At 44.3% G+C, this 26158-nt stretch overlaps 2 protein-coding genes across 4 annotated transcripts in view; both read right to left on the bottom strand.

The window, feature by feature from the left end:
* Window positions 1-706: 706 nt before the first annotated feature.
* LOC128431301 (myosin-13) lies at window positions 707-12307 on the bottom strand. The gene is made up of 18 exons (XM_053417581.1): window positions 11637-12307; window positions 10444-10530; window positions 8079-8129; window positions 7237-7314; window positions 7093-7128; window positions 6793-6918; window positions 6460-6630; window positions 6250-6342; window positions 6048-6140; window positions 5788-5880; window positions 5525-5657; window positions 3649-5252; window positions 3020-3041; window positions 2846-2895; window positions 2361-2478; window positions 2209-2288; window positions 1936-2038; window positions 707-1700 (listed from the first exon to the last, which is right to left on the bottom strand). Exons 1-18 carry the CDS (start codon window positions 11727-11729, stop codon window positions 1588-1590), a joined length of 3144 nt encoding a protein of 1047 aa, XP_053273556.1. The 5' UTR covers window positions 11730-12307; the 3' UTR covers window positions 707-1587.
* Window positions 12308-13176: 869 nt separating this feature from the next.
* mlpha (melanophilin a) overlaps window positions 13177-26158 on the bottom strand; it is a 15215-nt gene continuing 2233 nt past the window's right edge. For 2 of the 3 annotated variants that reach the window (XM_053417223.1, XM_053417222.1), the window contains exons 3-15: window positions 25179-25400; window positions 22175-22287; window positions 21480-21524; window positions 21350-21408; window positions 21180-21269; window positions 20005-20107; window positions 19559-19755; window positions 18473-18553; window positions 18172-18387; window positions 15976-16137; window positions 15712-15768; window positions 15376-15421; window positions 13177-15158 (exon numbers count right to left, since the gene is read on the bottom strand). In XM_053417223.1, coding sequence (XP_053273198.1) covers window positions 15118-15158; window positions 15376-15421; window positions 15712-15768; window positions 15976-16137; window positions 18172-18387; window positions 18473-18553; window positions 19559-19755; window positions 20005-20107; window positions 21180-21269; window positions 21350-21408; window positions 21480-21524; window positions 22175-22287; window positions 25179-25400 — 1432 coding nt within the window. In that variant the 3' untranslated portion in view covers window positions 13177-15117. The remainder of the gene's footprint in view (window positions 15159-15375; window positions 15422-15711; window positions 15769-15975; window positions 16138-18171; window positions 18388-18472; window positions 18554-19558; window positions 19756-20004; window positions 20108-21179; window positions 21270-21349; window positions 21409-21479; window positions 21525-22174; window positions 22288-25178; window positions 25401-26158) is intronic. The other variant, XM_053417224.1, reaches the window with a different exon arrangement.

Genomic DNA, 26158 nt, shown 5'->3' with positions numbered 1-26158 from the left:
GTCGAACGTGTTTCCAAGTATCAACACTGAGACGAACTAAGAGTAAAGTTCAGTTTTAGTCTCGTGCACACGTGTGCTTGTTCCTCCAGTTTCCAGTGATTTAAGGGCAGCGCGTGAGCTGCAGGGTTAGGGTCAGGGTCAGGGTTAGGGTCAGGGTTAGCCTAACCCTAACCCGGGTCGGTTCCTCTCAGTCCAGAGAGAGAGAGAGGATCCAGATCATCAGAACCAGAGAGCGAGTGACGCAGCAGAATGAGATCAGAGCGAGAGGGGAGGAGACAAAGAACCCGACCAGTATTATACTGCACTAATAATACTACTGATACTTTAAGAGTGTCAACGAAACATGTTGTAAATAAAGTTAATTAGGTGTTTCATATGAAACAACAGCTCCACCTGCTGGCACACTCTAAACCTACAACCATGTATTTATAATAATTATCAATCATCCACTGATCGATAATTAAATATAATTTAATAAACTAATCCTTCATTTGTTAGAAGACACATTCAGTAAGTTTCATATGCTTATATTAATTATTGTATAAAAGTAAAGTAAGATAAAAAAAAAAATTGTAGTTCAAATTAAAAAAATATTTTAACTGAATCAGATTTTGTGACAGAATCGTTTCATCGTTAAAAGAATTTGTTTTATGATTTGTCGTCAGAGCAGTTTTTAATCGTTTTTAAGAAAATAAACAAACAGACCTTGATTTAGTTTCATTTAATTTGTTTCAAACTGAAAAATGTAAACAGGCAACAAACATCAGATCGCACATGAAGCTCCGCCCACTTCGTACATTCAGAATATTTCCTTCAATTTTATTTGTCTATAAACATCCGCTCGTCATTCTTCATCACCAATTATCAGTATTTTACAGGATCAATAAGGTTTATTATTTACAGACAATGACACGTGACCCTGATCTGATGAGTCTCCGCCCACAACATACACACACGTGACCACAGCCCCTCCACTGTTACCTGGACGACAGAATCAAAACAGTAAAACCCAGACGAAGGTCGGTCGACGTTTTAAAAAGTTTTGAATGTGTTGTTTTAACCTTTTATTCCTTTTATCTGACTTTTACTGTCACTTTATTTGATGAGGTTTATTAAATGGGACAGATTTGACTCTGTGTCGGTTTCTTTATCATTTCAAGGTCTTGACCTAAATGTTAAGTTTTGCAGTTTAAAGTTCAACTGAATAAAATTAAATAATTAAACTATCTTATTCATTATTTGTGATGGATGTGTGAATTTGTAACAATTAGATAAAGTGCTAAACAAAGTTATTATTAATATTATTCAGATCAAACGATCTCTGTCGACTTCGTCACATGCTTCAGCAAATGTCCTGTTGTCACGGAAACATCAACAGTTTTTCTGACTGGCAAACTCCGCCCACACGTGGGTGTGGTCTGCATCTCCTGTGTTCCCACTTCAGAATAGCTCTCCTCAAATTTCTGTTAACTCCACCCGCCTGGTGGTGCATGCAGAGGAAATGAAGCGCTCCCCCAACTGTCTCAATATGTCTCTGTCGTGAAGGAGATGAAAACATGGCACCGACAGTTCTGCCAGCAGGGGGCGTCACTGCTGGGCCAGCAGGGCGTTGCGGTTGGCCTTCATCTTCTCCAGGCGTTTGGAGAGGTGGGCGTTACTCGCCTCCAGCTCATCGACGCGGTCCAGAGCCGAGCGGAGCTGCAGGACACGAAGAAGAACAAAGATGAACACATTCGTAACATAAACGATCTCAAACTCTAGAATCACAGAGAAACCAACAGTTCCCAAACTGAGCAGCACGACAAACTTCAAACTAAAGACGAGACGGGGAAAGTTTAAAAACTAAGCAATACATCGTCTGTTTAGAAGAAAAATAATCCGATCTAACTGAAGATATATTTTGAATCATAAGGATGAAAAGTAAAATACTTTCCTCTCGCTGCAGTTTCCTCTTCTCCACCTTCAGCTCGTCTTCGGTCTTCTCTGCGTTCTCCGACGCCGACTTGTAGCGAGTCACCTGACCCTCCAGACGGATGATCTGAGCAGGTGAGGAGAAGAAACTTAGAAATCTGCTAGCGTTACTTCGTTAACTTTAAAAAAGAAGGGGGGGGTAGGGTTAAATCAAGAAGATTCAGCAGAACTGAAACGACAGTGTTTTTTTATACGCAGACAATGTGACATTTTTAAGTTGTAAACGTGAGCTTGTACATTTTGTTCCAGAGCGGTGACTTCCTGTTCCGTCTTCACCAGTTTGAACTTGAGGTCACTTATTTGTCTGTTAGCGTCTCCTGAAAAACAAACATCCAGGAGATAAGATGATGAAGATGAGGAAGAGGAGGATGAAGAGGAAGAGGACTGACTCTGCAGGTCCAGAAGATGAGAGTCCATCCCGTTCTCCAGAGTCTGGTCCTCTGGGTCCTCGATTCCGTCGCTCCCCTTCTTCTGTCTCTGATCCAGTTGAGTCTTTAACAGTCTCACCTGCACAAACACAAAATAACATTCAATCATTAATTATATTTAAAAAATCTAACGATAATTAAAAAGATGTTTTCTTAGGTCACAGATTTTAAAGCGACTACTGTGAGTGTAGCTCTAGGATTCCTCTAGAGGGCGCTAACCTCAGATTAAACTGGTCTCAGTATTTCCTGCTAAGTCGACTGATGACATCATCATGACCTCACGAGGCGTCCCACATTTTCCGTCGAATAAACGTGACAACTCAGACTCGAAGTTCTTGATGGTTTCAATGACGATTTAAAAAAGTTGTTGATCTGTCATCAGCTGTTTTCACGGTGTACACTGCCCCCTACTGTTCATGTTGCGTCTTGTGTACACGTCGTCTCACCTGATCCTGTAAACTCTCTCTCTCTTCAAACACTTTCTTCAGCCGAAGTTCTGTAATACAATAAAAACACGTTAAAATGTCGTCAAACAAAAACACGTTAGACGTTGGACAAATTAATTATTAAGATCAATAAATGAATCCGGCCTTAAAATATCAACAGTTTACGTACATTACCTGCAACACCTGGTGGCAGCTCCTGGTATGACATGAGCATTATTTTGACGAGCAGATTAAAACTTGAATGAGTAATTTTAGATTCTATATTTAAATAAAACAACTAAATTAAATGACAATGTGAAGATCTGAACAAATTTAAAGTCGCACGGAGTCAAAGTGAAAATCTAAATTTAACAGTTTGACTCCAGGTCTTTTTAAACCCGTTTAATGAGGTGAAAGACTGAGCTTCTCTTCATCACCATCTTCATCACCATCTTCATGAACTTCATCATCATCTTCCTCATCGTTTTCTTTGCTGCCGCAGGAAACTGTGACGTCATCACTTCACAATTTATATAAAACTTTAATGGATTTTTAAACTTGATTAAAGTATTTCATGAAATAATTTTATATGCATTTAAAATTCTTATTAATAAAAACGTTGTGATAAATAAACAGAAATTAAAATGATTCATTAAAACACAAACAATAAATAAATTCAGATTAAGATTAAACTTTTTATTATTTCTGAAAGTTTTACTGATGTTTATATGTTTTTAAATAACTTTACACAAAACAACAGCTTTTATTTTGGCGAATCTATGAAATCTTACAGTCAGTTTCCTGTTTTTAGTTTTTCACGCCACAACAACGACTTCCACATTCTCAATAACGACCTCCGTCATTGGTCCACGTTGTTGTGTCACTGCCTCCTCATCTGCCTCCTCGCAGCTTTCCACGCCATCCGCCAATGTCTCCCCGCCTTCCATGGTCTCGTCCAAGGGGGCGGGGCTTGACTGTGGATCCTCATCGATTCTTCCTTCTTGGAAACTGGTCGTCGTGAACCCTGTGACCATGAAGCTCTTGATTTGATCCGCTGTCGTCTCGATGAGGCGTCTGATCCTTGAGCTTTGATCCACGTGACGGTTTGTCGATAACCTTCTTCTCAGTTTGACGTCGGTTTCAGTCGGGACTCCTCCTGGTCTCTGAGGTGACTCAGCAGATCTGGTCTCCTCAGGTTCGGCAAAGTGAGACTCGACAAAAACAAACTGGAAGCAGCAGCTCGTGGTCAGAGCGGCGCCGTCTCGTTGATCGTCGCACGTTTCCTCCGGAGACGACGTCCATGTGACCTCTGACCTTCTCTGATGTGAAACGTTAAACAAATCGTGGTGAGTGAGTTTGTGCGTCGCTGCTGAGACTGAAGGGAGTTTTGATGCTGAGGAAGGTTGAACTTCTTCTTCTTCTTCTTCTTCTTGTGTTGAATTCTCTCTCTCAGACAGGAAACTGTGATTCTGAATGACGTCTCTGATCAGACGATGAAGAGTTTGTTCCAAACGACCCATCGTTTCTATTCGTTGATGTTTGTGAGGTTCAGAGGAAACATCTCTCTCTTCTCCCTCGTGAATCTTCTTCTCTGGTTTCTCCTGCGAATTCTGTCGTTGTCCACTTGTTTCTTCTTCTGATGTTTCACACGACTTCACGTCGGTTCCAGAACGACTGAACTCCTTCTCACAGACGTTCTCTGCTGAGTTCTTCAACAGACGACAAACTTTATCTGTTGCTTCAATCATCTCCTTTTCAGACCAATCAACTTCATGGATCTCAGATGACATGTTGATGAATTGGTTTTCTCTCCTGATCATCATGTTCTTTCTCTTATCTTCTCCTGAACTTTGTTCTTCACTCGTTGTTTTGACGTCTTTGTCTCGGCTCTCGACAGCAGACAAGGACGTTTGTGTAAAATCAGACATTAACTTTCCTCTGACGTGTTTTTGTTTGAGTTGAATCTCATTCGTTTGTTTCCTCGTCAGATTCGACCTCTTGTTTGCAGCTTGGCGTGAAGCGACTTGTTTGGTTGAAGTTCTGCAAACAAGTGAAACCAGCTCGTGACGTTTTTGGTTCCGTTCCGGCTGAGACGCTAATGATCGAGTTCCTCCATGAACTGTTCCTCTGTGTTTGAAGGAGCGTTTGTTTTCTGTCACGAGGACACCCTGAGGTGAGAAGCGAAACTCAGGTTTAATGTCGTGATTGTTCAAACGAGCGACTGAAGATCCTGTTTTCATTTGTTTGGTTCTTTCTTTCTTTTCGTCTTCTACTCGTTTTTTCACTCCCTCGTGTGAAGTGTCACGTTTAGTTTGTTCGTCGCTCAGAAACTTCAGCGACTGCGATCGTTTCAGAATCTTCAAGCTCTTTCTCATGTGGTCCTGCTGGAGTTTGCTGCCCTCTGCTGGACACCGCGCTCCGCTGTTCCCTGAAAGATGATGAAGAAGACTAAGGACGAGTTTATGCGTTAAATTAACGAAGATGTTAAATTAAAGAGCGAAGATGTCGGGAATCAAACCGACTTCAGGAGACACAGACGACGATCAGACGTAAGAAACATCGGAACCTGAACAGGTCGATTCAAAATCATCAGAAGTTAAAGTGACATGATTTTATCACAGATTCATTCAAGAGTTCAATCAAAATTTTGATTTGTTTTCATCAAATGTTACTGACAACCTCCCGTTTCCTGATTCTTACCCAGCATGCTCTCTCTGCTGCCATGACACCAGTCCTGAGCCAATAGGAAGCCGGAGTCGGTGGTGACATCAGCCTCAGTCTGTCCCGTCTCCCCATTGGTGGAGATTTCAGGCGAGACCACAACACCGTGTTTCTGTTTGAGAGAGAATCTATCGATCAATCGATCAATCCAGAGAACAAATATGACTTCATCCTAAATGAACTGATTAATGTTCCGGAGACGATGACATCACTCCGGTGGGGGCGTGTCCTCCTCTGAATACCTTTAGTAAACCTCGCAGCTGAGTCGCTTCGTCTCTGAGTCGATCTCGTTCAATTCGAACGATGTCGGAGATTTCTCTCTCTCTCTCTAACGCCTGAACGAGGTGAAGAAGGAAGGAAGGAAGGAAGGAAGGAAGGAAGGAAGGAAGGAAGGAAGGAAGGAAGAAAGAAAGGGAGGGAGGGAGGGAGGTAAAGACGTAAACGAGGAATTAGTGAAGGAAATAAGTGTAAATATTAGAATGTTAGAAAAGTGATGAAGTACCGCGATCTTCTTCTGTTTCCACTGAAGAACTTCCTGCAGGTCAGAAACTTCCTGACGGTAACTGTTGCTCTGCAGACGCAGCTCTGACACTTCCTGTTTACCCGGGGTGGGGGGGTTAACACACAAATAAACAACCAGAGAGTGAGTGAGTGAGTGTGTGTGTGTGTGTGTGTGTTAGTGAGTGAGTGTGTGTGTTACTGACCGTCAGCATTTCTTCAGTTTGTCTCAAAGTTTCTTTCATCTCTTTAAACTGGAACTGAAGGAAACTGTGAGACTGATGCTCGAGTTCCAACTCCTTCAAAACACACAAACACACAGTGTTAACAAAACACACACAAACAACATCCACAAACATAAAACAATAGAATTTGAGACAGTTATTTTATTTTGAAGGTGACGTGTGACCTCTGACCTTCTTGGTGTCGCCCCCGTGTCGTCGCTCCTCCCACAGCTGCTCCTCCAGGTCGCTCAGCTCCTCCCTCAGAGTCTCCACCTGATACATCAGAGACGACTTCTCGTTGTGAAGCTGCGCGTTGGAAACCATCGCTCTGCGGTAACGCTCCTCGGCCTCCGCCAGAGAGTCCTGACGTCACATCATCATCTATACTTTATTATACTGTCAGGGATTTTTTTAAATAATATTTTCATCATTTGCTGAGTTCCACAGGGATCAGTACTGGGTTAGACTGTTCATTATACAAAATACATGTATTTAGTCGGAGTCATAATGGTTATAATGGAGCACCTTGATTTCTCTGATGGACGCTTCCGTCTCCACAGAGAACGATGTGTCGCAGCTTCCTCTCCGAGACGAAGCTCCGCCCAGAGACGCGAGCGTGGAAGCCGACAGAGTCAAAGCCGTCCTGGAACCCTGCGAGGAAGAGGAGGAGCCACGTCTTCATCACAGGAATCTTTCAACCAGCTCATTCAGGTTTGAATTAATGACTAAATTCATGAAGAGAAACACAACAAAATATTTTCTTCCATAATCAACTGATGTTTTCGTGTTTTATTTGTTTTCAATGTGAGTTTGAAACCAACAAACTTTGTCCAGGAAGTCTCTGTCCGGTTTCTCCTCCACCTGTGACAACATGAATCATGTGACCAGGGAGACACTGCTGACAGACAGATTCAAACTCGGAAAACTTTATTAGGACGGACAGACGGGACACAGACAGACAGAACTCACCACTGGACTCGCTCGAGCTGAACTCGTCCTGGATGAGGCTCGAGAGGCGGAGCCAAGAAACATGCTGGGCTCCGATGGCTAGGAGGGGGAGGAGGAAGAGGAGGGGGAGGAGGAAGAGGAGGGTGAGGAGGAAGAGGGGGGTGAGGAGTGTGAGGAGGAAGAGGGGGGTGAGGAGGAAGAGGCGGATGAGGAGTGTGAGGAGGAAGAGGAGGAAGAGAAGGGTGAGGAGGGTGAGGAGGAAGAGGAGTGTGAGGAGGGGGAGGAGGAAGAGGAGGGTGAGGAGGAAGAGGCGGGTGAGGAGGAAGAGGCGGGTGAGGAGGAAGAGGAGGAAGAGGAGTGTGAGGAGGGTGAGGAGTGTGAGGAGGGTGAGGAGGAAGAGGAGGAAGAGAAGGGTGAGGAGTGTGAGGAGGAAGAGGAGGGTGAGGAGGAAGAGGAGGGGGAGGAGGAAGAGGAGGGGGAGGAGGGTGAGGAGGAAGAGGGGGGTGAGGAGGAAGAGGAGGGTGAGGAGTGTGAGGAGGAAGAGGGGGGTGAGGAGTGTGAGGAGGAAGAGGAGGGTGAGGAGGGTGAGGAGGAAGAGGAGGGTGAGGAGGAAGAGGGGGGTGAGGAGTGTGAGGAGGAAGAGGAGTGTGAGGAGGAAGAGGAGGGTGAGGAGTGTGAGGAGGAAGAGGGGGGTGAGGAGGAAGAGGAGTGTGAGGAGGAAGAGGAGGGTGAGGAGGAAAGATGAGATCATTTTTCTTTACAGACCGGAAGTGGATTGTGTATATATTTCTTCATATGGTTGAGGTGATTTTGTTGTTGTGTGTTGTGTGTTTGTTGCTGTCGTTCAGGATCATGTGACTCACCCTGCAACTTCCTCGGCTGCCGACCGACATTTTCTCCTCATCGTCCGACACCTGAAACACAAACATCGCAAACTGTCAACGTGCGACTGACCACGCCCCATTGTGATGTCACTGTGATGTCACTGACCAGGTTTCATCAGGTAACAGAGAGACAGGGGAGAGAGAGAGGAGGAAGAAGAGGAGGAAGAAGAAGAAGAGGAGAAGACAGGTACAGACCGAAGTGTTTCTCTGAGAGAGACGAGAGTAACGTTCACTGTCCTCCTGAAAAAAGCAGTGAGAAGAAAAACGAGATGTCAGAGGAGGAGGTGGAAGAGGAGGACGAAGACGACAAGGAGGAGGACGAGGAGGAAGAGGAGGACGAAGACGACAAGGAGGAGGAAGAGGAGGAAGAGGAGGACGAAGACGACAAGGAGGAGGACGAGGAGGAAGAGGAGGACGAAGACGACAAGGAGGAGGAAGAGGAGGACGAGGAGGACGAAGACGACAAGGAGGAGGACGAGGAGGAAGAGGAGGAGGAGAACAAGGGAGAACATACAGGTTGTTTTTTTCTCACACACAACTTTCAACATATAATCCAAATAATCCAAACAATATTAAAACTGTTAAAAAACTTAATAAAATATTAAATCATGAAACAGACCCAACTAATGATTTTCTAAATAGAAAAGAAAAGAAACTGCAAGAAACCAACGAATCAGATGTAAAATAAATGTAGTGAGTGATAAACGAGTGATAAATAAAATGATAAAATGTGTCAGACAAGGATTAAACAGGCTGTTAATCTGTCTGCGCACGTGCACAACAACAACAACAACAACAACAACAACAACAACAAGCTGCCGTCACCGCTCATGAAATCAAATGAGAACCTCACATCTGAGCTTTATTCACTGTTGGATGTTGCTGCTTTCTAATGTTAGAAACTGAATATAAAAGAATGTTTTCATACTTTATATTAAAATACTTTCTATATAAATACTCTGTATTTAAATAATAATAAATACTCTAACCCTCTCTACGGAGGCACTCATGGTTTTTTACTGTAGCCCAGACTGAAGCTGCCTTTCGGGGGGGGGGGGGGGGGGGGGGGGGTGTTCAGCTGCAACATGAGTCTTCACCACTAGATGTCACTACACTCTACAACCTTTAAGATCTATGAGACTAATTGTGATTTATAAACGTTATTACTATATAGTATTAATAAGTTACATATTACTCATTGTAAAGGAGTCAAGGTTTTCATGAATCATGTGACGTGTTCGTACCATCCACTGTTCAATGTGACCCCACTTATTATCCAGACCATAATACTTCTGCAGGGAGAGGGGGGAGGGGGGGGTTGAAAACAGGAAACAGGAAACATTTAAGTGACTGAGGAGAAGAAAACTTCAACAAGTGTTTGTTTTAACGAGGCTGCAGGGCCTGGCGGGTGGAGCTTACTGCACCAGGCTAGTGTGTAAACCCCACCCGCCTCCACGTTCACAGGTCAGTAAAACAAAGTGCTCACAGTGAGGGAGTAGTTAGTTTGTTACCTTATGAGTGTGGAAGAGCTACAGGTCGAACGAGAGCGGAGAGAGAGAGGTCAGAGGAGGAGACAGGAAGGGGCGTGTCAATAAAGATGGACGCTACGTCCATCATCACAGCAACAAAACCGATCAATATCAAATCAATAACAGATTATCAAATCTATCAATCTGTCAACTGAGGGTAACACACTCATAATACACACACACACGGAAAACACATTACACACATGCTACACAGATTACATATGTGATGAACAGTTTCCCCTAAATCACTTTTAAAAACGTATAATTTAACAAAAACTGTTGTAATCGATTTGTCCAATGATGTCGTATATACATGAAATAAAAGATTATTGTAAAAATCCTTATTTTTTACAGTGTAAGTGATACAAGTATTTTCTTGTGTTTTAACTTAATGGTTTTAACAGAGAAGTAAAGATGAATAATAAACTAAGAAGGTTTTTCAATATAACAAATTGAATGTTAACAGTTACAATATAACATTTCATTAAAAATGTCATTTCTACTTTATTTAAAAACGCCTGTTGTTAAATGTCATAAATTGAGTTTAAATAAAGTTACTCACCCGACTGAGCTCCGACATGAGTGAGTGACGAGCTGCAGCCTGAGCTGTTTCTGACCTTTGACCCTGAACCCTCCCCCTCCACTGTCCAGACTTTATTTAATCATCACCACGTGACGACACACACACACACACACACGTCTGATACAACCTCATATTAATGCCTTGATATTATTATTGTTGTTGTTGCCAATATGCAGCTGATCAGGACGTGTTAGGACAACAGCTACACATTTCAGAATAAAAGTCTCCTGACCTCCTTCTGCTGTCGCTCCAGCTCCTTCATCCTGATTTCTCGGGCCTCAGCTCTCGCCGCTCGCTTCGCCGCCAGCCGCGCCTCCGCCTGATTAACACACACATCAGCACCAATAATCAATAATCAATAATCAAAAATCATCAAACTTCAGTTCCTCAGGTTTAAAGATGCAACTCACGCACACAAGTCTCAATAATTCTATCAATTATTAGTGAAAATAAATCAGCTTGTGTCAATAACAAGACAAATATCTAATAACAATAAACACATGAGTTATGTTAGAGGTTGGTTGCCACGGCAGCGGAGCTGACATTGTTTACGTCAACATGAAAGTGACTTCATCAGTTTAACGAGTTTAGATTGAAACTGATTCCACATCAGATCCTTTTTTATTATTATTTCATCACATCCTGTTTGTCTCTTCAGAATAAGTCACCTGCATCATCAGTGACAACAGAGGAAGAGGAGGAGACCCCCCCCACACACATTCCAGTGTCAGTGTGTAGGTCGAAGCACAAACACACAATGTTTGTCTCATTAATAACAATGTTACACACAAAAACCTTCTATTCAAAACATTAATACTACAATGAAGGAAAAACTATATCGACAGAACATGTTTATAATAGCCTTTAACGACAGAACTATCGTACAGGATTATTATTATTACTGTTATTGATGTTGCTTTGTTATGAAATTACAATTTATTGTTAATTATATTTTCTCGCTTTAATCTAAATCTTAGATTATTTATTTAAAAAGTTAGTTAGTTATTCAGTAAGAACTGATGAGCAGTAAACCAGGTAGAATGATATTAATCATTAAAGAAGTCGTTAGATTTATGTGCAGATCTGAATAAATGAGTCGTCTGATAAAAGATCACAACAGCCTCTGTATGGACGCTCCAAACTTTATGGACCAGAACACAAGTGTGCATGTGACAAACACAACACGCGACACACGTGTGATGGTGATGATGATGAAACTGTGTGTGTGTCGTCACAGGGGAGGAAAGAAGCTTCGGTTCATCCTGAAGGGACACCGAGCATCAGGCTGAGTGGTGCTCACAGCGCCCTCTAGTGACCTGGGGGTGCTGGGGCCCCGGGCCCCCGACAGGTGAGTCCAGCCTGATGGATGATCGTCACTGATTTCAAATCAACACAACGGGGATCACAGCCCGGAAGAGCACTCACCTCTCGTGCGACCCGTTTCAGAGCGTCGTCCTCAGCCGTCACCTTGTCCCTGTTCGGGATCCTCTTCCTGCCGGGACCCTGAGTCCCCATCATGTCCCCTGAGGCTGAACCACTGAGGTTACTGGTCTAAGACTCATTCAGATGCTGCAGACGCTTCCTGTCCGGACCTCAGCTCCCGCGGTACCCAGACAGGATCCCGAACCGGGACTTGAACCCCGGGACTCTGAGGTGAATCTGAAAACCCGGGTCTCTCTGTCCTCGGAGGTTGAACCGGGACCACTGACCGGTGGTTGTTTGTGTGACGTCACGCTGCGGCCGTTGATCGTTAGCCGCTTACGTTAGCTCTCCGGTTAGCTCTCCGGTTAGCTCTCTGGTTAGCTCTCCGGTTAGCTCGCCGGCTACTAACGTTAGCTTCGCACCGGAGAACCGGGAGGGAAACACCGAGCGTCGGTACCGTCACAGGAGTCTGTCCCTCACAGCGCCGGTAAAACCCGCCGTGAACCTCCGTTAGACCGAGTCAGAGGAGCAGGGAGACTCGTCCTCCAGCACCGGGAGCTGGACCGGGACCGGGAGCTGGACCGGGAGCTGGACCGGGACCGGGAGCTGGACCGGGACCGGGAACATCCAGACACTCATCATGAGAGACCGGACCAGGCGTTTATTGTGAAGGGGCGGAGGTTCACTTGTTTACATACTGACAGGATGTCCAGTTTTTCACATTAAAAGAAAGAACATTCAAAATATTATTTGGAGTTAAAATACTTAAAATTTCAGGTATTTATGTGGTTGATATTATTAATACGTTTTAATGGCAATGTAACTAATATCTTAATATAAAATAAATGTTAATTATATCCATATATTTATTCATTATTCAAAATATATATTGAGATGTATACATATTTCATACATTTTGTGCACAATAAATGTAAATCTAGATGAATAATTATACAAAACCTATAGATAGTAATAACATAATATATTGCACAATAAAAAATATAAAAGTCTATTAACTAATATCCATTATAAAAGAGCCATGTAAACTAAATCCCTCATGAATTATTATTGGGGAGGGACCCTTTGTGCTGTCTACCAATCAGGAAGGTGCATTAACTCTGGTCAGCTCCTGATTGGAGGAAGTGTGTCCACTGCGGTGATCTTTAATTAATGCAGATAAAGTTTTATACGATTAAGGAAAATATTCCTGTCAACCTTCAAACACAAGTGTAAAAAATGTGAAAACCCCATTATTTTGAAGGCGGGGACTTGTTTCCAGTCCCTGTTATACTTTATATCAAATTGTTTATGAATTTTATGTTTAATTTGAATTCAATATTTTATAAATCCAGTTTCCTAAGATTCAAATGAAATACAATGTTAGGTTTTCATTATAAAATTAACAGATTATCATTTTTATCTGTTTTAAAAATAGTTATTTAGTTTCTTATATTCAGGTAAAAAAACACATTGTATCTATTTACAAATAAAATCTGTAAAACGTGTGTGAAATAAATGATCAATAAAGGATCAATACATCACAAAGAGTTTCATAGTTTATTGATCAGAACATTGAGGTCAACAATCTGAAATCAATAAGTGAGAAACTAAACGTTTAAATGTTCTTATACTGAGCAATAAAACCCAATCAGCTGGCGATGGATCAGTGATTTATTCAACAAATGGAAACGAGAGAAAACGTTATTAATTAGTTTTTACTCACATTGATGTGACATCATTCAATAAATTTTACTTCTCGACTTTTCCACAAACAGATTGATAATATTGATTTATTTAAGCTATTTAAGTCAAGCAAAAATTTTTAAAAATTTTCACCAGCTGATTAATCTGTGAATGTGTTTTGATTTTATTTATATGGCTTTAAAATCTATTATTTTATTTTATAAATCTTTTCTCAATATATATTTTCAGGCCTGTGAAAGAATAAATGATGAATTAATTCTTTAAAACGTTTCTATTTTTCTAATACTTATTTCTTTATCTCACTACGTATTTAAATATATATATGTGTAACATAACGTAACAAATGTTTAACTCTGTACTTTTAAGGACGTGGGTTTGTATTTTATTATTTTATTTTGTAATTTAATGACACATAAGAAATCAAACATATATTTAACTGCATAGAATTAATGTATAAACTGAAATGTGTCTCTTTGTTTGTTAGTTTGAGGATAAAAAAATATTGACACATAACATTTTTACTTTAGTAATTGTTATACATTTTTGAAAACGTTATATTCTGTTTAGACTTGATGAAGCTCCGCCCTCTAAGATGTTTACATTTAGAGGGCGGAGACCCATGTTGACCACAGCATCTCCCTGACCTTTACACGTTTTTCTGTTTTGTCGTTCTCTGACTCAAGTTTTAGGGTTTTAAGGTTCTCTGGTTCTTGTGTTCTCTGGTTCTTGTGTTCTCTGGTTCTTGTCTTCTCTTGTTCTTGTGTTCTCTGGTTCTTGTGTTCTCAGGTTCTTGTGTTCTCTGGATCTTGTGTTCTCTGGTTCTTGTGTTCTCTGGTTCTTGTGTTCTCTGGTTCTTGTGTTCTCTGGTTCTTGTGTTCTCTGGTTCTTGTGTTCTCTGGTTCTTGTGTTCTCTGGTTCTTGTGTTCTCAGGTTCTTGTGTTCTCTGGATCTTGTGTTCTCTGGTTCTTGTGTTCTATGGTTCTTGTATTCTCTGGTTCTTGTGTTGTCAGGTTCTTGTGTTGTCAGGTTCTTGTGTTCTCTGGTTCTTGTGCTCTCAGGGCCTCAGGTTGTCAGGTTATTGTGTTCTCTGGTTCTTGTGTTGTCAGGTTCTTGTGTTGTCAGGTTCTTGTGTTCTCTGGTTCTTGTGTTCTCAGGTTCTCTGGTTCTTGTGTTCTCAGGTTCTCTGGTTCTTGTGTTCTCAGGTTCTTGTGTTCTCTGGTTCTTGTGTTCTCAGGTTCTTGTGTTCTCTGGTTCTCAGGTTCTTGTGTTCTCTGGTTCTTGTGTTCTCTGGTTCTTGTCTTCTCTTGTTCTTGTGTTCTCTGGTTCTTGTGTTGTCAGGTTCTTGTGTTGTCAGGTTCTTGTGTTCTCTGGTTCTTGTGTTCTCTGGTTCTTGTGTTCTCAGGTTCTCAGGTTCTTGTGTTCTCTGGTTCTTGTGTTCTCTGGTTCTTGTCTTCTCTTGTTCTTGTGTTCTCAGGTTCTTGTGTTCTCAGGTTCTTGTGTTCTCTGGATCTTGTGTTCTCAGGTTCTTGTGTTCTCTGGTTCTTGTGTTGTCAGGTTCTTGTGTTCTCTGGTTCTTGTGTTCTCTGGTTCTTGTGTTCTCAGGTTCTTGTGTTCTCTGGTTCTTGTGTTCTCAGGTTCTTGTGTTCTCAGGTTCTTGTGTTCTCTGGTTCTTGTGTTATCTGGTTCTTGTGTTGTCAGGTTCTTGTGTTGTCAGGTTCTTGTGTTGTCAGGTTCTTGTGTTCTCAGGTTCTTGTGTTCTCAGGTTCTCTGGTTCTCAGGTTCAGTAAACGTTGTTGGATCTCCACTGAGCTCCGTTAGTTTCTGTCAGAGAAAAGAAAGGTCTTTGAAAACATTGAAGTTTTATGCGTTGATATTTTTCTTGTAGATTTAATGAGTTGCTGAAGTTTCAACATAGAACAGAAAGTTTACTAACAGAACTTTGCTCAGAACATTTCATATCATGTAATTCTGTCATTATAAAACCAGCTGTGAACTTATTTGAATCAATATCCTTTAACTGAACCAAAGTATTTCTTACTGGACAGATCCTGAGTGGATCTTTTCCTCTGATGAGATCCTGGAGTCTGTAAAAATATTAAACATCATTTAAATTATTGTAAAAAATATTTAACATCATTCATTTAAATGATTATACCAAAATATGTTACATAATTCATTTAAATTATTAATTTATAACTTCAGAACTTATTCTTATTATGATTCAAGATTAATATCTCATGAGGATCGACGTTTTCATAATTCATAAAGTTAAAATGTCAGTTATATATCAATAATGTTACTTTTTCTTTGTCTCAATAAAAAGAAAGGAAAGTTATCTTCTATTAGTAATAAAAAATTAATATAAATATTATACCTTCTTCTTAGAACCTGCGGCGCTCAAAGCCGCAATTTTACTCTCGATATCAGACACCTGACATAAATAAACAATAAAAACAATACATATATTAATAGTTATAAGATTAAGTTTCATTTAGAATCATGTACACTGGAAAATGATATATATAAGAAAAATGAGTAGTTTCAGTTGATTATTTATATATAAACCCTGATAATGATCATAATGAGAGTTGTTGTTGTTTGTGTTGACGCTCTGCTGCGGGGGGGGCTCTGGACGCACCTCGCTCTCGGCGCCCTGGACTCTGGCGGCCGTGAGCGCCACCACGTCCTCCAGCTCCGACAGCTCCGAGTCCGTCGTCCCTCCAACATGACTTTTGGCGCTCTGCTCCAGTTTCCGAAGTTTTGTCTCCAGTTCGTACGACTGACCCGCGGTGATGTACACCTGCTCAGGTAAGAGGAGAAACACTCCTGAGTCACCAGAGGGGGCGCTAACATGTTAGCACACCTGTGATAATGATGGTGACAGGACTGAGAATCGTTTTACAACATACTAATGTAAAAACTGTTTCAATTCCAGAAAACCACACGCAGTTTACACATAATCATATTTAACATTTCTTATTATTAGTGTTATACTATTATAACTATATACTATTTTACAATGATAAATAGACCCAAATATTCTCAGTGTACTCATGAATGTTCAGTATGTTGTGACAGATACTCGGATGTGTTGTTTGAGCAGCCAGAACATTGAAGCCATCCACACGTAGTTGTCATGCATCAGGCGAGGCTGGGGGCGGGGCTTAGTTTGACCTTCAGACAGAGACGTTAGGGGGAAGACGAGGCGTGCAGTTCATGTTTGAATCTTACATTTTCCTCAAGTTCCCTGAAAGCATCATCTGCTTGCTTTACATCAGTCCCTACTAAGTGGGATCTGTCGGTCGGCTCTGAGAGGCCGTACGCGACCATTGCGTGTTCTGTGGCATTAATGGTTCTCAGGACCTCAGTGGTGAGGTCACAGAGGGCGGCGGCAGTTGATCTCTGAAAGCCATGTAGAGGGACAGATGTTAGCAGCTAGAAAACAACATGGGGCCCTGAAGCCGCCACCGGCCTGGACCACGATCTGACCGTGTAGACGAGGGGCTAGCGTTCACTCCAGTTCATTTCACTGGTTGTCGTCCAGGCGTGTGTCTGCTTCACCTCCACATTCAAAGTTAAGTGGCAGGAAGCAGCTTGTTAGTGGAGGAGTCATGCAGCGGTTAACCCTAACTTACTCAGTATCCAACCAACACACTAACTAACCCCCTAACCCCCCATGACATTAAAACGAAGAATCCACATCTGAAACTAACTACCTAACGAGCTAACCAACCCCAGCTAACACAGCCACTAACAAACCAACTAACCCTTAACAACTAACAAACTAACAGACACTCACTTACCTACTAACTAATTAACCAACTAACCCTAACGAGCTAACCAACCCCAGCTAACACAGCCACTAACAAACCAACTAACCCTTAACAAATAACAAACTAACAGACACTCACTTACCTACTAACTAATTAACCAACTAACCCTAACGAGCTAACCAACCCCAGCTAACACAGCCACTAACAAACCAACTAACCCTTAACAAATAACAAACTAACAGACACTCACTTACCTACTAACTAATTAACCAACTAACCCTTAATAACTAACAAACTAACGGACACTCACTTACCTACTAACTAATTAACCAACTAACCCTAACTAGCTAACCAACCCCAGCTAACACAGCCACTAACAAACCAACTAACCCTTAACAACTAACAAACTAACAGACACTCACTTACCTACTAACTAATTAACCAACTAACCCTAACGAGCTAACCAACCCCAGCTAACACAGCCACTAACAAACCAACTAACCCTTAACAAATAACAAACTAACAGACACTCACTTACCTACTAACTAATTAACCAACTAACCCTTAATAACTAACAAACTAACGGACACTCACTTACCTACTAACTAATTAACCAACTAACCCTAACTAGCTAACCAACCCCAGCTAACACAGCCACTAACAAACCAACTAACCCTTAACAACTAACAAACTAACAGACACTCACTTACCTACTAACTAATTAACCAACTAACCCTAACTAGCTAACATTTACGAACCGTAACTAACAAAATAACCAACTAACATGAACTATCTAAGCTTAACTAACTAAATTTGTCTAACCCTTCAAACGTCTCAGGAATTTAACGATACGTCGATGTAGTGATTTCTATAATTAAAATGTATAAAGTACAAACAAGTTTATAAATATAGCAATTTCAATATTGTGAATATAATCTATACATAAAGATGTAGTTATATAAATCTTCTTAAGAAGCAGAGAAGAAATAAAAGCCCCGCAGCTTCGAAGTTATTTTGTGTCAACAGCTGTCGTGACCTCTGACCTCTGACCTCTGACCTACCTTCTGAGCCTCGGTCGGGACCTCGTCACTGGACGAGCTCAGTTCTTTGACCTTCAGGGAACTCAGGGTCACGGCAGCGCCGCGGGCGCCGGCTGCACCTTTACCCAGAGGGAGGGGCTTCTTCTCGTCGTCCGAGGACACGCCCTTATCACTCAGGTTTCCCGCCAACTCGCTCAACTTCCTGCGCAGCTTCTCCTCCTCGTTGTGAGTGGACGCCTGGCGAAGACAAATGGAGACGTGATGTAAAGAATGGATTTTTATTTTGAGGATATTTATTAATCTGTGTTGAAGCCGACGTCACCTCGTCGCCGGGCGTCATCTTCTCCTCCAGACGACTCAGCAGACTCTCGATGGCCGACATGCGTTTGCTCAGCTCGTTGATCTGAGACATCGAAAAAGAAACTGTCATGTTTTACTCTTCATCACAAACTGTCGTGTTCTCCTCTTCATCACAAACTGTCGTGTTTCTACTCTTCATCACAAACTGTCGTGTTTCTACTCTTCATCACAAACTGTCGTGTTCTCCTCTTCATCACAAACTGTCGTGTTTCTACTCTTCATCACAAACTGTCGTGTTCTCCTCTTCATCACAAACTGTCTTTATTCTACTCTTCATCACAAACTGTCTTGTTTCTACTCTTCATCACAAACTGTCTTGTTTCTACTCTTCATCACAAACTGTCGTGTTTCTACTCTTCATCACAAACTGTCGTGTTCTCCTCTTCATCACAAACTGTCTTTATTCTACTCTTCATCACAAACTGTCTTGTTTCTACTCTTCATCACAAACTGTCATGTTTCTACTCTTCATCACTAACTGTCGTGTTTCTACTCTTCATCACAAACTGTCTTTATTCTACTCTTCATCACAAACTGTCTTGTTTCTACTCTTCATCACAAACTGTCATGTTTCTACTCTTCATCACTAACTGTCGTGTTTCTACTCTTCATCACAAACTGTCTTTATTCTACTCTTCATCACAAACTGTCTTGTTTCTACTCTTCATCACAAACTGTCTTGTTTCTACTCTTCATCACAAACTGTCATTTTCCTCCTCTTCATCACAGACAAACTGTCGTGTTCCTCCTCTTCATCACAAACTGTCTTGTTTCTACTCTTCATCACTAACTGTCGTGTTTCTACTCTTCATCACAAACTGTCTTTATTCTACTCTTCATCACAAACTGTCTTGTTTCTACTCTTCATCACAAACTGTCTTGTTTCTACTCTTCATCACAAACTGTCATGTTCCTCCTCTTCATCACAGACAAACTGTCGTGTTCCTCCTCTTCATCACAGACAAACTGTCGTGTTTCTACTCTTCATCACAAACTGTCGTGTTCCTCCTCTTCATCACAGACAAACTGTCATGTCGTGTGTTCTTACAGGCGGGGCTTGTCCCAGGTTCTCCTGAGGCGACGCCCGGCTGTTCTTGCGGCGGTGGGGGGGCTGCTGGTACATGGGGGGGGGGTACCTCGGGTACTCATCCTCATCGGAGGTATCAACGTACTGTTGCCTAGCAACCGACGAGCTGATCCTAGACAGAGAACGAGTTTGCACCATCCTGTTCTCCAGGCTGTCCTCTGATCTCACCATGGAACACACACAGGTTCATATCCATGTGTACAAAATACAGGAAACAGATTATCATAGATATTAACTCAAAGATTGAAATGTGACATTCATGAAAAATCATATTAAAATACGTATTATACCTATAATAATACAAATACTTCATACATCTTGTAGTGATTATTAATAATAATAATGATAATGTAATACTTTATAAGACGTTCTCTGTAGTACTACTGTGTACTCTGTGAAGTACTGACCCGGCCTCATGGCGTACCGATCCAGACTCTTCCTGCGGTTGCCACGGTGATTGTACGTCTCATAATCAGTGTCATTCCTGTAAAATCGATCTTCATGCATCTGCTGATGAAATGAGTCATGTGATCACAACAGGAAGTGTCACCAGGTGTGTGTTCAGGTGTGTGTTCAGGTGTGTGTTCAGGTGTGTGTCACCAGGTGTGTGTCACCAGGTGTGTGTCACCAGGTGTGCGTTCAGGTGTGCGTTCGGGTGTGCGTTCAGGTGTGTGCGTTCAGGTGTGCGTTCAGGTGTGGGTTCAGGTGTTTGTTCAGGTGTGGGTTCAGGTGTGTGTTCAGGTGTGTGTTCAGGTGTGTGTTCAGGTGTGTGTTCAGGTGAGTGTTCAGGTGTGTGTTCAGGTGTGTGTTCAGGTGTGTGTTCAGGTGTGGGTTCAGGTGTTTGTTCAGGTGTGTGTCACCAGGTGTGCGTTCAGGTGTGTGTTCGGGTGTGCGTTCAGGTGTGTGCGTTCAGGTGTGCGTTCAGGTGTGGGTTCAGGTGTTTGTTCAGGTGTGCGTTCAGGTGTGCGTTCAGGTGTGTGTTCAGGTGAGTGTTCAGGTGTGTGTTCAGGTGTGTGTTCAGGTGTGGGTTCAGGTGTGGGTTCAGGTGTTTGTTCAGGTGTGCGTTCGGGTGTGCGTTTGGGTGTGCGTTCAGGTGTGGGTTCAGGTGTTTGTTCAGGTGTGGGTTCAGGTGTTTGTTCAGGTGTGCGTTCAGGTGTGTGTGTTCAGGTGTGTGTTCAGGTGTGTGTTCAGGTGTGCGTTCAGGTGTGTGTTCAGGTGTGGGTTCAGGTGTGTGTTCAGGTGTGTGTTCAGGTGTGGGTTCAGGTGTGTGTTCAGGTGTGCGTTCAGGTGTGGGTTCAGGTGTTTGTTCAGGTGTGGGTTCAGGTGTGCGTTCAGGTGTATGTGTTCAGGTGTGTGTTCAGGTGTGTGTTCAGGTGTGCGTTCAGGTGTGTGTGTTCAGGTGTGTGTTCAGGTGTGTGTTCAGGTGTGCGTTCAGGTGTGTGTTCAGGTGTGGGTTCAGGTGTGTGTTCAGGTGTGCGTTCAGGTGTGTGTGTTCAGGTGAGTGTTCAGGTGTGTGTTCAGGTGTGCGTTCAGGTGTGCGTTCAGGTGTGTGTTCAGGTGTGTGTTCAGGTGTGTGTTCGACCTGCACAGATGTTCTTCGTGAATGAGGGAAATATTCCTCGGAGTCAAAGTCCAGCGGATGAACGGACAGCAGACGTTTACTTTTCCTCATCTGACGATAAAAACAGGAAGTTTGATCTGCTTCGTCTCGTCAACATAACATTCTTTATATTTTTATATTTCATATTTTACCGCTTTGTAGCGCTGAGCCTCGGACTCGCCGTGGTCGTCCTCGTTAACGTTGCACATGTCTGCAGAGACGGAGACAGAATCTTAAGGACTGAGACAAATAACACAATCAGCTGTTTTATCGTGAACTCACAGTTACGGACGTCAGGCATACTCTGCGTGTCATCATCACGTCCACCTGGGTAAATGATGGACAGGTGAATGATGGACAGGTGAGTGACGGACAGGTGAATGATGGACAGGTTAATGACGGACAGGTGAGTGACGGACAGGTGAGTGATGGACAGGTGAGTGACGGACAGGTGAGTGATGGACAGGTGAATGGTGGACAGGTGAATGATGGACAGGTGAATGATGGACAGGTGAGTGACGGACAGGTGAGTGATGGACAGGTGAGTGACGGACAGGTGAGTGATGGACAGGTGAGTGATGGACAGGTGAATGATGGACAGGTGAGTGGTGGACAGGTGAGTGATGGACAGGTGAGTGACGGACAGGTGAGTGATGGACAGGTGAATGGTGGACAGGTGAATGACGGACAGGTGAATGGTGGACAGGTGAGTGACGGACAGGTGAATGGTGGACAGGTGAATGATGGACAGGTGAGTGATGGACAGGTGAATGGTGGACAGGTGAATGATGGACAGGTGAATGACGGACAGGTGAGTGGTGGACAGGTGAATGATGGACAGGTGAGTGATGGACAGGTGAGTGACGGACAGGTGAATGACGGACAGGTGAGTGACGGACAGGTGAATGATGGACAGGTGAGTGATGGACAGGTGAGTGATGGACAGGTGAGTGATGGACAGGTGAATGATGACTCACCGTCCCCGTTCAGCCTCTTGTACAACGACCTCATGACCTTTGCGCTGCCGAAGCGCTTGAATCGGTTCCTGACGTTGTCATGGTACCAACCCACAGTGCCGATCTTCAACACTCTGTAAACACAACACCAGATCATGTGACCAGATCATGTGACCAGATCATGTGACCAGATCATGTGACCAGACCATGTGACCAGATCATGTGACCAGACCATGAGACCAGACCATGAGACCAGACCATGAGACCGGACCATGTGACCGGACCATGTGACCGGACCATGAGACCGGACCATGTGACCGGACCATGTGACCGGACCATGAGACCGGACCATGAGACCGGACCATGTGACCGGACCATGAGACCGGACCATGAGACCAGATCATGAGACCAGATCATGAGACCAGATCATGTGACCAGATCATGTGACCAGATCATGAGACCAGATCATGTGACCAGATCATGTGACCAGATCATGTGACCAGATCATGTGACCGGACCATGAGACCGGACCATGAGACCGGACCATGAGACCGGACCATGTGACCGGACCATGTGACCGGACCATGAGACCGGACCATGTGACCGGACCATGTGACCGGACCATGAGACCGGACCATGTGACCGGACCATGTGACCGGACCATGAGACCAGATCATGAGACCAGATCATGTGACCAGATCATGTGACCAGATCATGAGACCGGATCATGTGACCGGACCATGTGACCGGACCATGAGACCAGACCATGAGACCGGACCATGAGACCGGACCATGTGACCAGACCATGAGACCGGACCATGAGACCGGACCATGAGACCAGATCATGAGACCAGATCATGAGACCAGATCATGTGACCAGATCATGTGACCAGATCATGTGACCAGACCATGAGACCAGACCATGAGACCGGACCATGAGACCGGACCATGTGACCGGACCATGTGACCGGACCATGAGACCGGACCATGTGACCGGACCATGTGACCGGACCATGAGACCGGACCATGAGACCGGACCATGTGACCGGACCATGTGACCGGACCATGAGACCAGATCATGAGACCAGATCATGAGACCAGATCATGAGACCAGACCATGAGACCAGACCATGAGACCGGATCATGAGACCGGATCATGTGACCGGACCATGAGACCGGACCATGAGACCAGATCATGAGACCAGATCATGAGACCAGATCATGTGACCAGATCATGTGACCAGATCATGAGACCAGATCATGTGACCGGACCATGTGACCGGACCATGAGACCAGACCATGAGACCGGACCATGAGACCGGACCATGTGACCGGACCATGAGACCGGACCATGAGACCGGACCATGAGACCAGATCATGAGACCAGATCATGAGACCAGATCATGTGACCAGATCATGTGACCAGATCATGTGACCAGACCATGAGACCGGACCATGAGACCGGACCATGAGACCGGACCATGTGACCGGACCATGTGACCGGACCATGAGACCGGACCATGTGACCGGACCATGTGACCGGACCATGAGACCGGACCATGAGACCGGACCATGTGACCGGACCATGTGACCGGACCATGAGACCAGATCATGAGACCGGATCATGAGACCGGATCATGTGACCGGATCATGTGACCGGATCATGAGACCGGATCATGTGACCGGACCATGTGACCGGACCATGAGACCGGACCATGAGACCGGACCATGAGACCGGACCATGTGACCGGACCATGAGACCAGACCATGAGACCGGACCATGAGACCGGACCATGTGACCGGACCATGTGACCGGACCATGAGACCGGACCATGAGACCGGACCATGTGACCGGACCATGAGACCGGACCATGTGACCGGACCATGAGACCGGACCATGTGACCGGACCATGTGACCGGACCATGAGACCAGACCATGAGACCAGATCATGAGACCAGACCATGTGACCAGACCATGAGACCAGACCATGAGACCAGATCATGAGACCAGACCATGAGACCAGACCATGAGACCAGACCATGAGACCGGATCATGTGACCGGACCATGAGACCGGACCATGTGACCGGACCATGTGACCGGACCATGAGACCGGACCATGAGACCGGACCATGAGACCGGATCATGAGACCGGATCATTTGACCGGATCATGTGACCGGACCATGAGACCGGACCATGTGACCGGACCATGTGACCGGACCATGAGACCGGACCATGAGACCAGATCATGAGACCAGATCATGAGACCAGATCATGAGACCGGATCATTTGACCGGACCATGAGACCGGACCATGTGACCGGACCATGAGACCGGACCATGAGACCGGACCATGTGACCGGACCATGTGACCGGACCATGAGACCGGACCATGTGACCGGATCATGTGACCGGACCATGAGACCAGACCATGAGACCAGGAGTCTCACCTGGTCATGTGGGTGGGGTCTAACTACACAGTGTGGGTGGAGTCTCACCTGGTCATGTGGGTGGAGTCTAACGACACAGTGTGGGTGGAGTCTCACCTGGTCATGTGGGTGGAGTCTAACTACACAGTGTGGGTGGAGTCTCACCTGGTCATGTGGGTGGGGTCTAACTACACAGTGTGGGTGGAGTCTCACCTGGTCATGTGGGTGGGGTCTCACCTGGTCATGTGGGTGGGGTCTAACTACACAGTGTGGGTGGAGTCTCACCTGGTCATGTGGGTGGGGTCTAACTACACAGTGTGGGTGGAGTCTCACCTGGTCATGTGGGTGGAGTCTAACGACACAGTGTGGGTGGAGTCTCACCTGGTCATGTGGGTGGAGTCTAACTACACAGTGTGGGTGGAGTCTCACCTGGTCATGTGGGTGGGGTCTAACTACACAGTGTGGGTGGAGTCTCACCTGGTCATGTGGGTGGAGTCTAACGACACAGTGTGGGTGGAGTCTCACCTGGTCATGTGGGTGGAGTCTAACGACACAGTGTGGGTGGAGTCTCACCTGGTCATGTGGGTGGAGTCTCACCTGGTCATGCGGCAGGTGTCACACACCCAGCCGTGCTCCTTCTTGTTGTAGCGGCTGCAGGACTTGCAGGTGAAGCAGCTGCAGTCCAGACATTGACGTTTGCTGTTCACCAGGAACCTGAAGGGCTGGAGACACCTGAGGCACATGGAGTCGGACCGAGGACTCTGAGTCCCCAGCAGCTCTCGCTTCGTGTCCTCCTTCTCGATCTGAGTCTTCAAGTCGCTGCAAAACAAAAACCATCAATAACCCGATCAACGACAGGATCAATTATGTAAAATCAATAGGTTTACATTTAAATTAAGTTTTCTGAGTTTTACAGACAAACTTCAGAGGAGGGGGCGGGGTTAACTCTGATAGGGGGCGGGGTTAAATCTGATCGGGCGGGCCGTGGTCGCATGATGTTTGGGATCAAACGTGTGACGCTGGTGAATCAGTGATTGATATTAAAATTAAAATAAATCTGACTCTGACATCATCAGTGTCAATGTAGTTTCCATGGCAATGATTAGATGTTACAGAGAGACTCGCAGTGAAGCCTGTGTGTGTGTGTGTGTGTGTGTGTGTCTCTGTGTGTGTCTCTGTTTATGTGTGTGTCTCTGTTTGTGTGTGTGTGTGTTTGTGTCTGTGTGTGTCTGTGTGTGTCTCTGTGTGTGTCTCTGTTTATGTGTGTGTCTCTGTTTGTGTGTGTGTGTCTGTGTGTCTGTGTGTGTCTCTGTGTGTGTCTCTGTTTATGTGTGTGTCTCTGTTTGTGTGTGTGTGTGTTTGTGTCTGTGTGTGTCTGTGTGTGTCTCTGTGTGTGTCTCTGTTTATGTGTGTGTCTCTGTTTGTGTGTGTGTGTGTGTGTGTATGTTTGTGAGTGGCTGTGTGTGTGTGTGTCTGTTTATGTGTGTGTCTCTGTGTGTGTCTCTGTTTGTGTCTCTGTGTGTGTCTCTGTTTATGTGTGTGTCTCTGTTTATGTGTGTGTGTCTGTGTGTCTGTGT

The sequence above is a fragment of the Pleuronectes platessa genome, chromosome 24, assembly GCF_947347685.1.
Source record: "Pleuronectes platessa chromosome 24, fPlePla1.1, whole genome shotgun sequence".
NCBI classification, from domain to species: Eukaryota; Metazoa; Chordata; class Actinopteri; order Pleuronectiformes; family Pleuronectidae; genus Pleuronectes; species Pleuronectes platessa.
Note: the sequence above shows the minus strand (reverse complement) of the source record. Positions and strands in the feature narration are given on the sequence as shown.

Coding starts and splice junctions, on each gene's coding strand:
- LOC128431301 (XM_053417581.1), bottom strand. CDS start 11,729: ATGATGGGGACTCAGGGTCCCGGCAGGAAGAGGATCCCGAACAGGGAC. Junction 8,130..10,443: donor TGGAGCGACAGCAGAAGGAG/GTCAGGAGACTT, acceptor TTTGTGTTTCAG/GTGTCGGACGATGAGGAGAA. Junction 6,919..7,092: donor ACAGAGACTTCCTGGACAAA/GTTTGTTGGTTT, acceptor TCTTCCTCGCAG/GGTTCCAGGACGGCTTTGAC.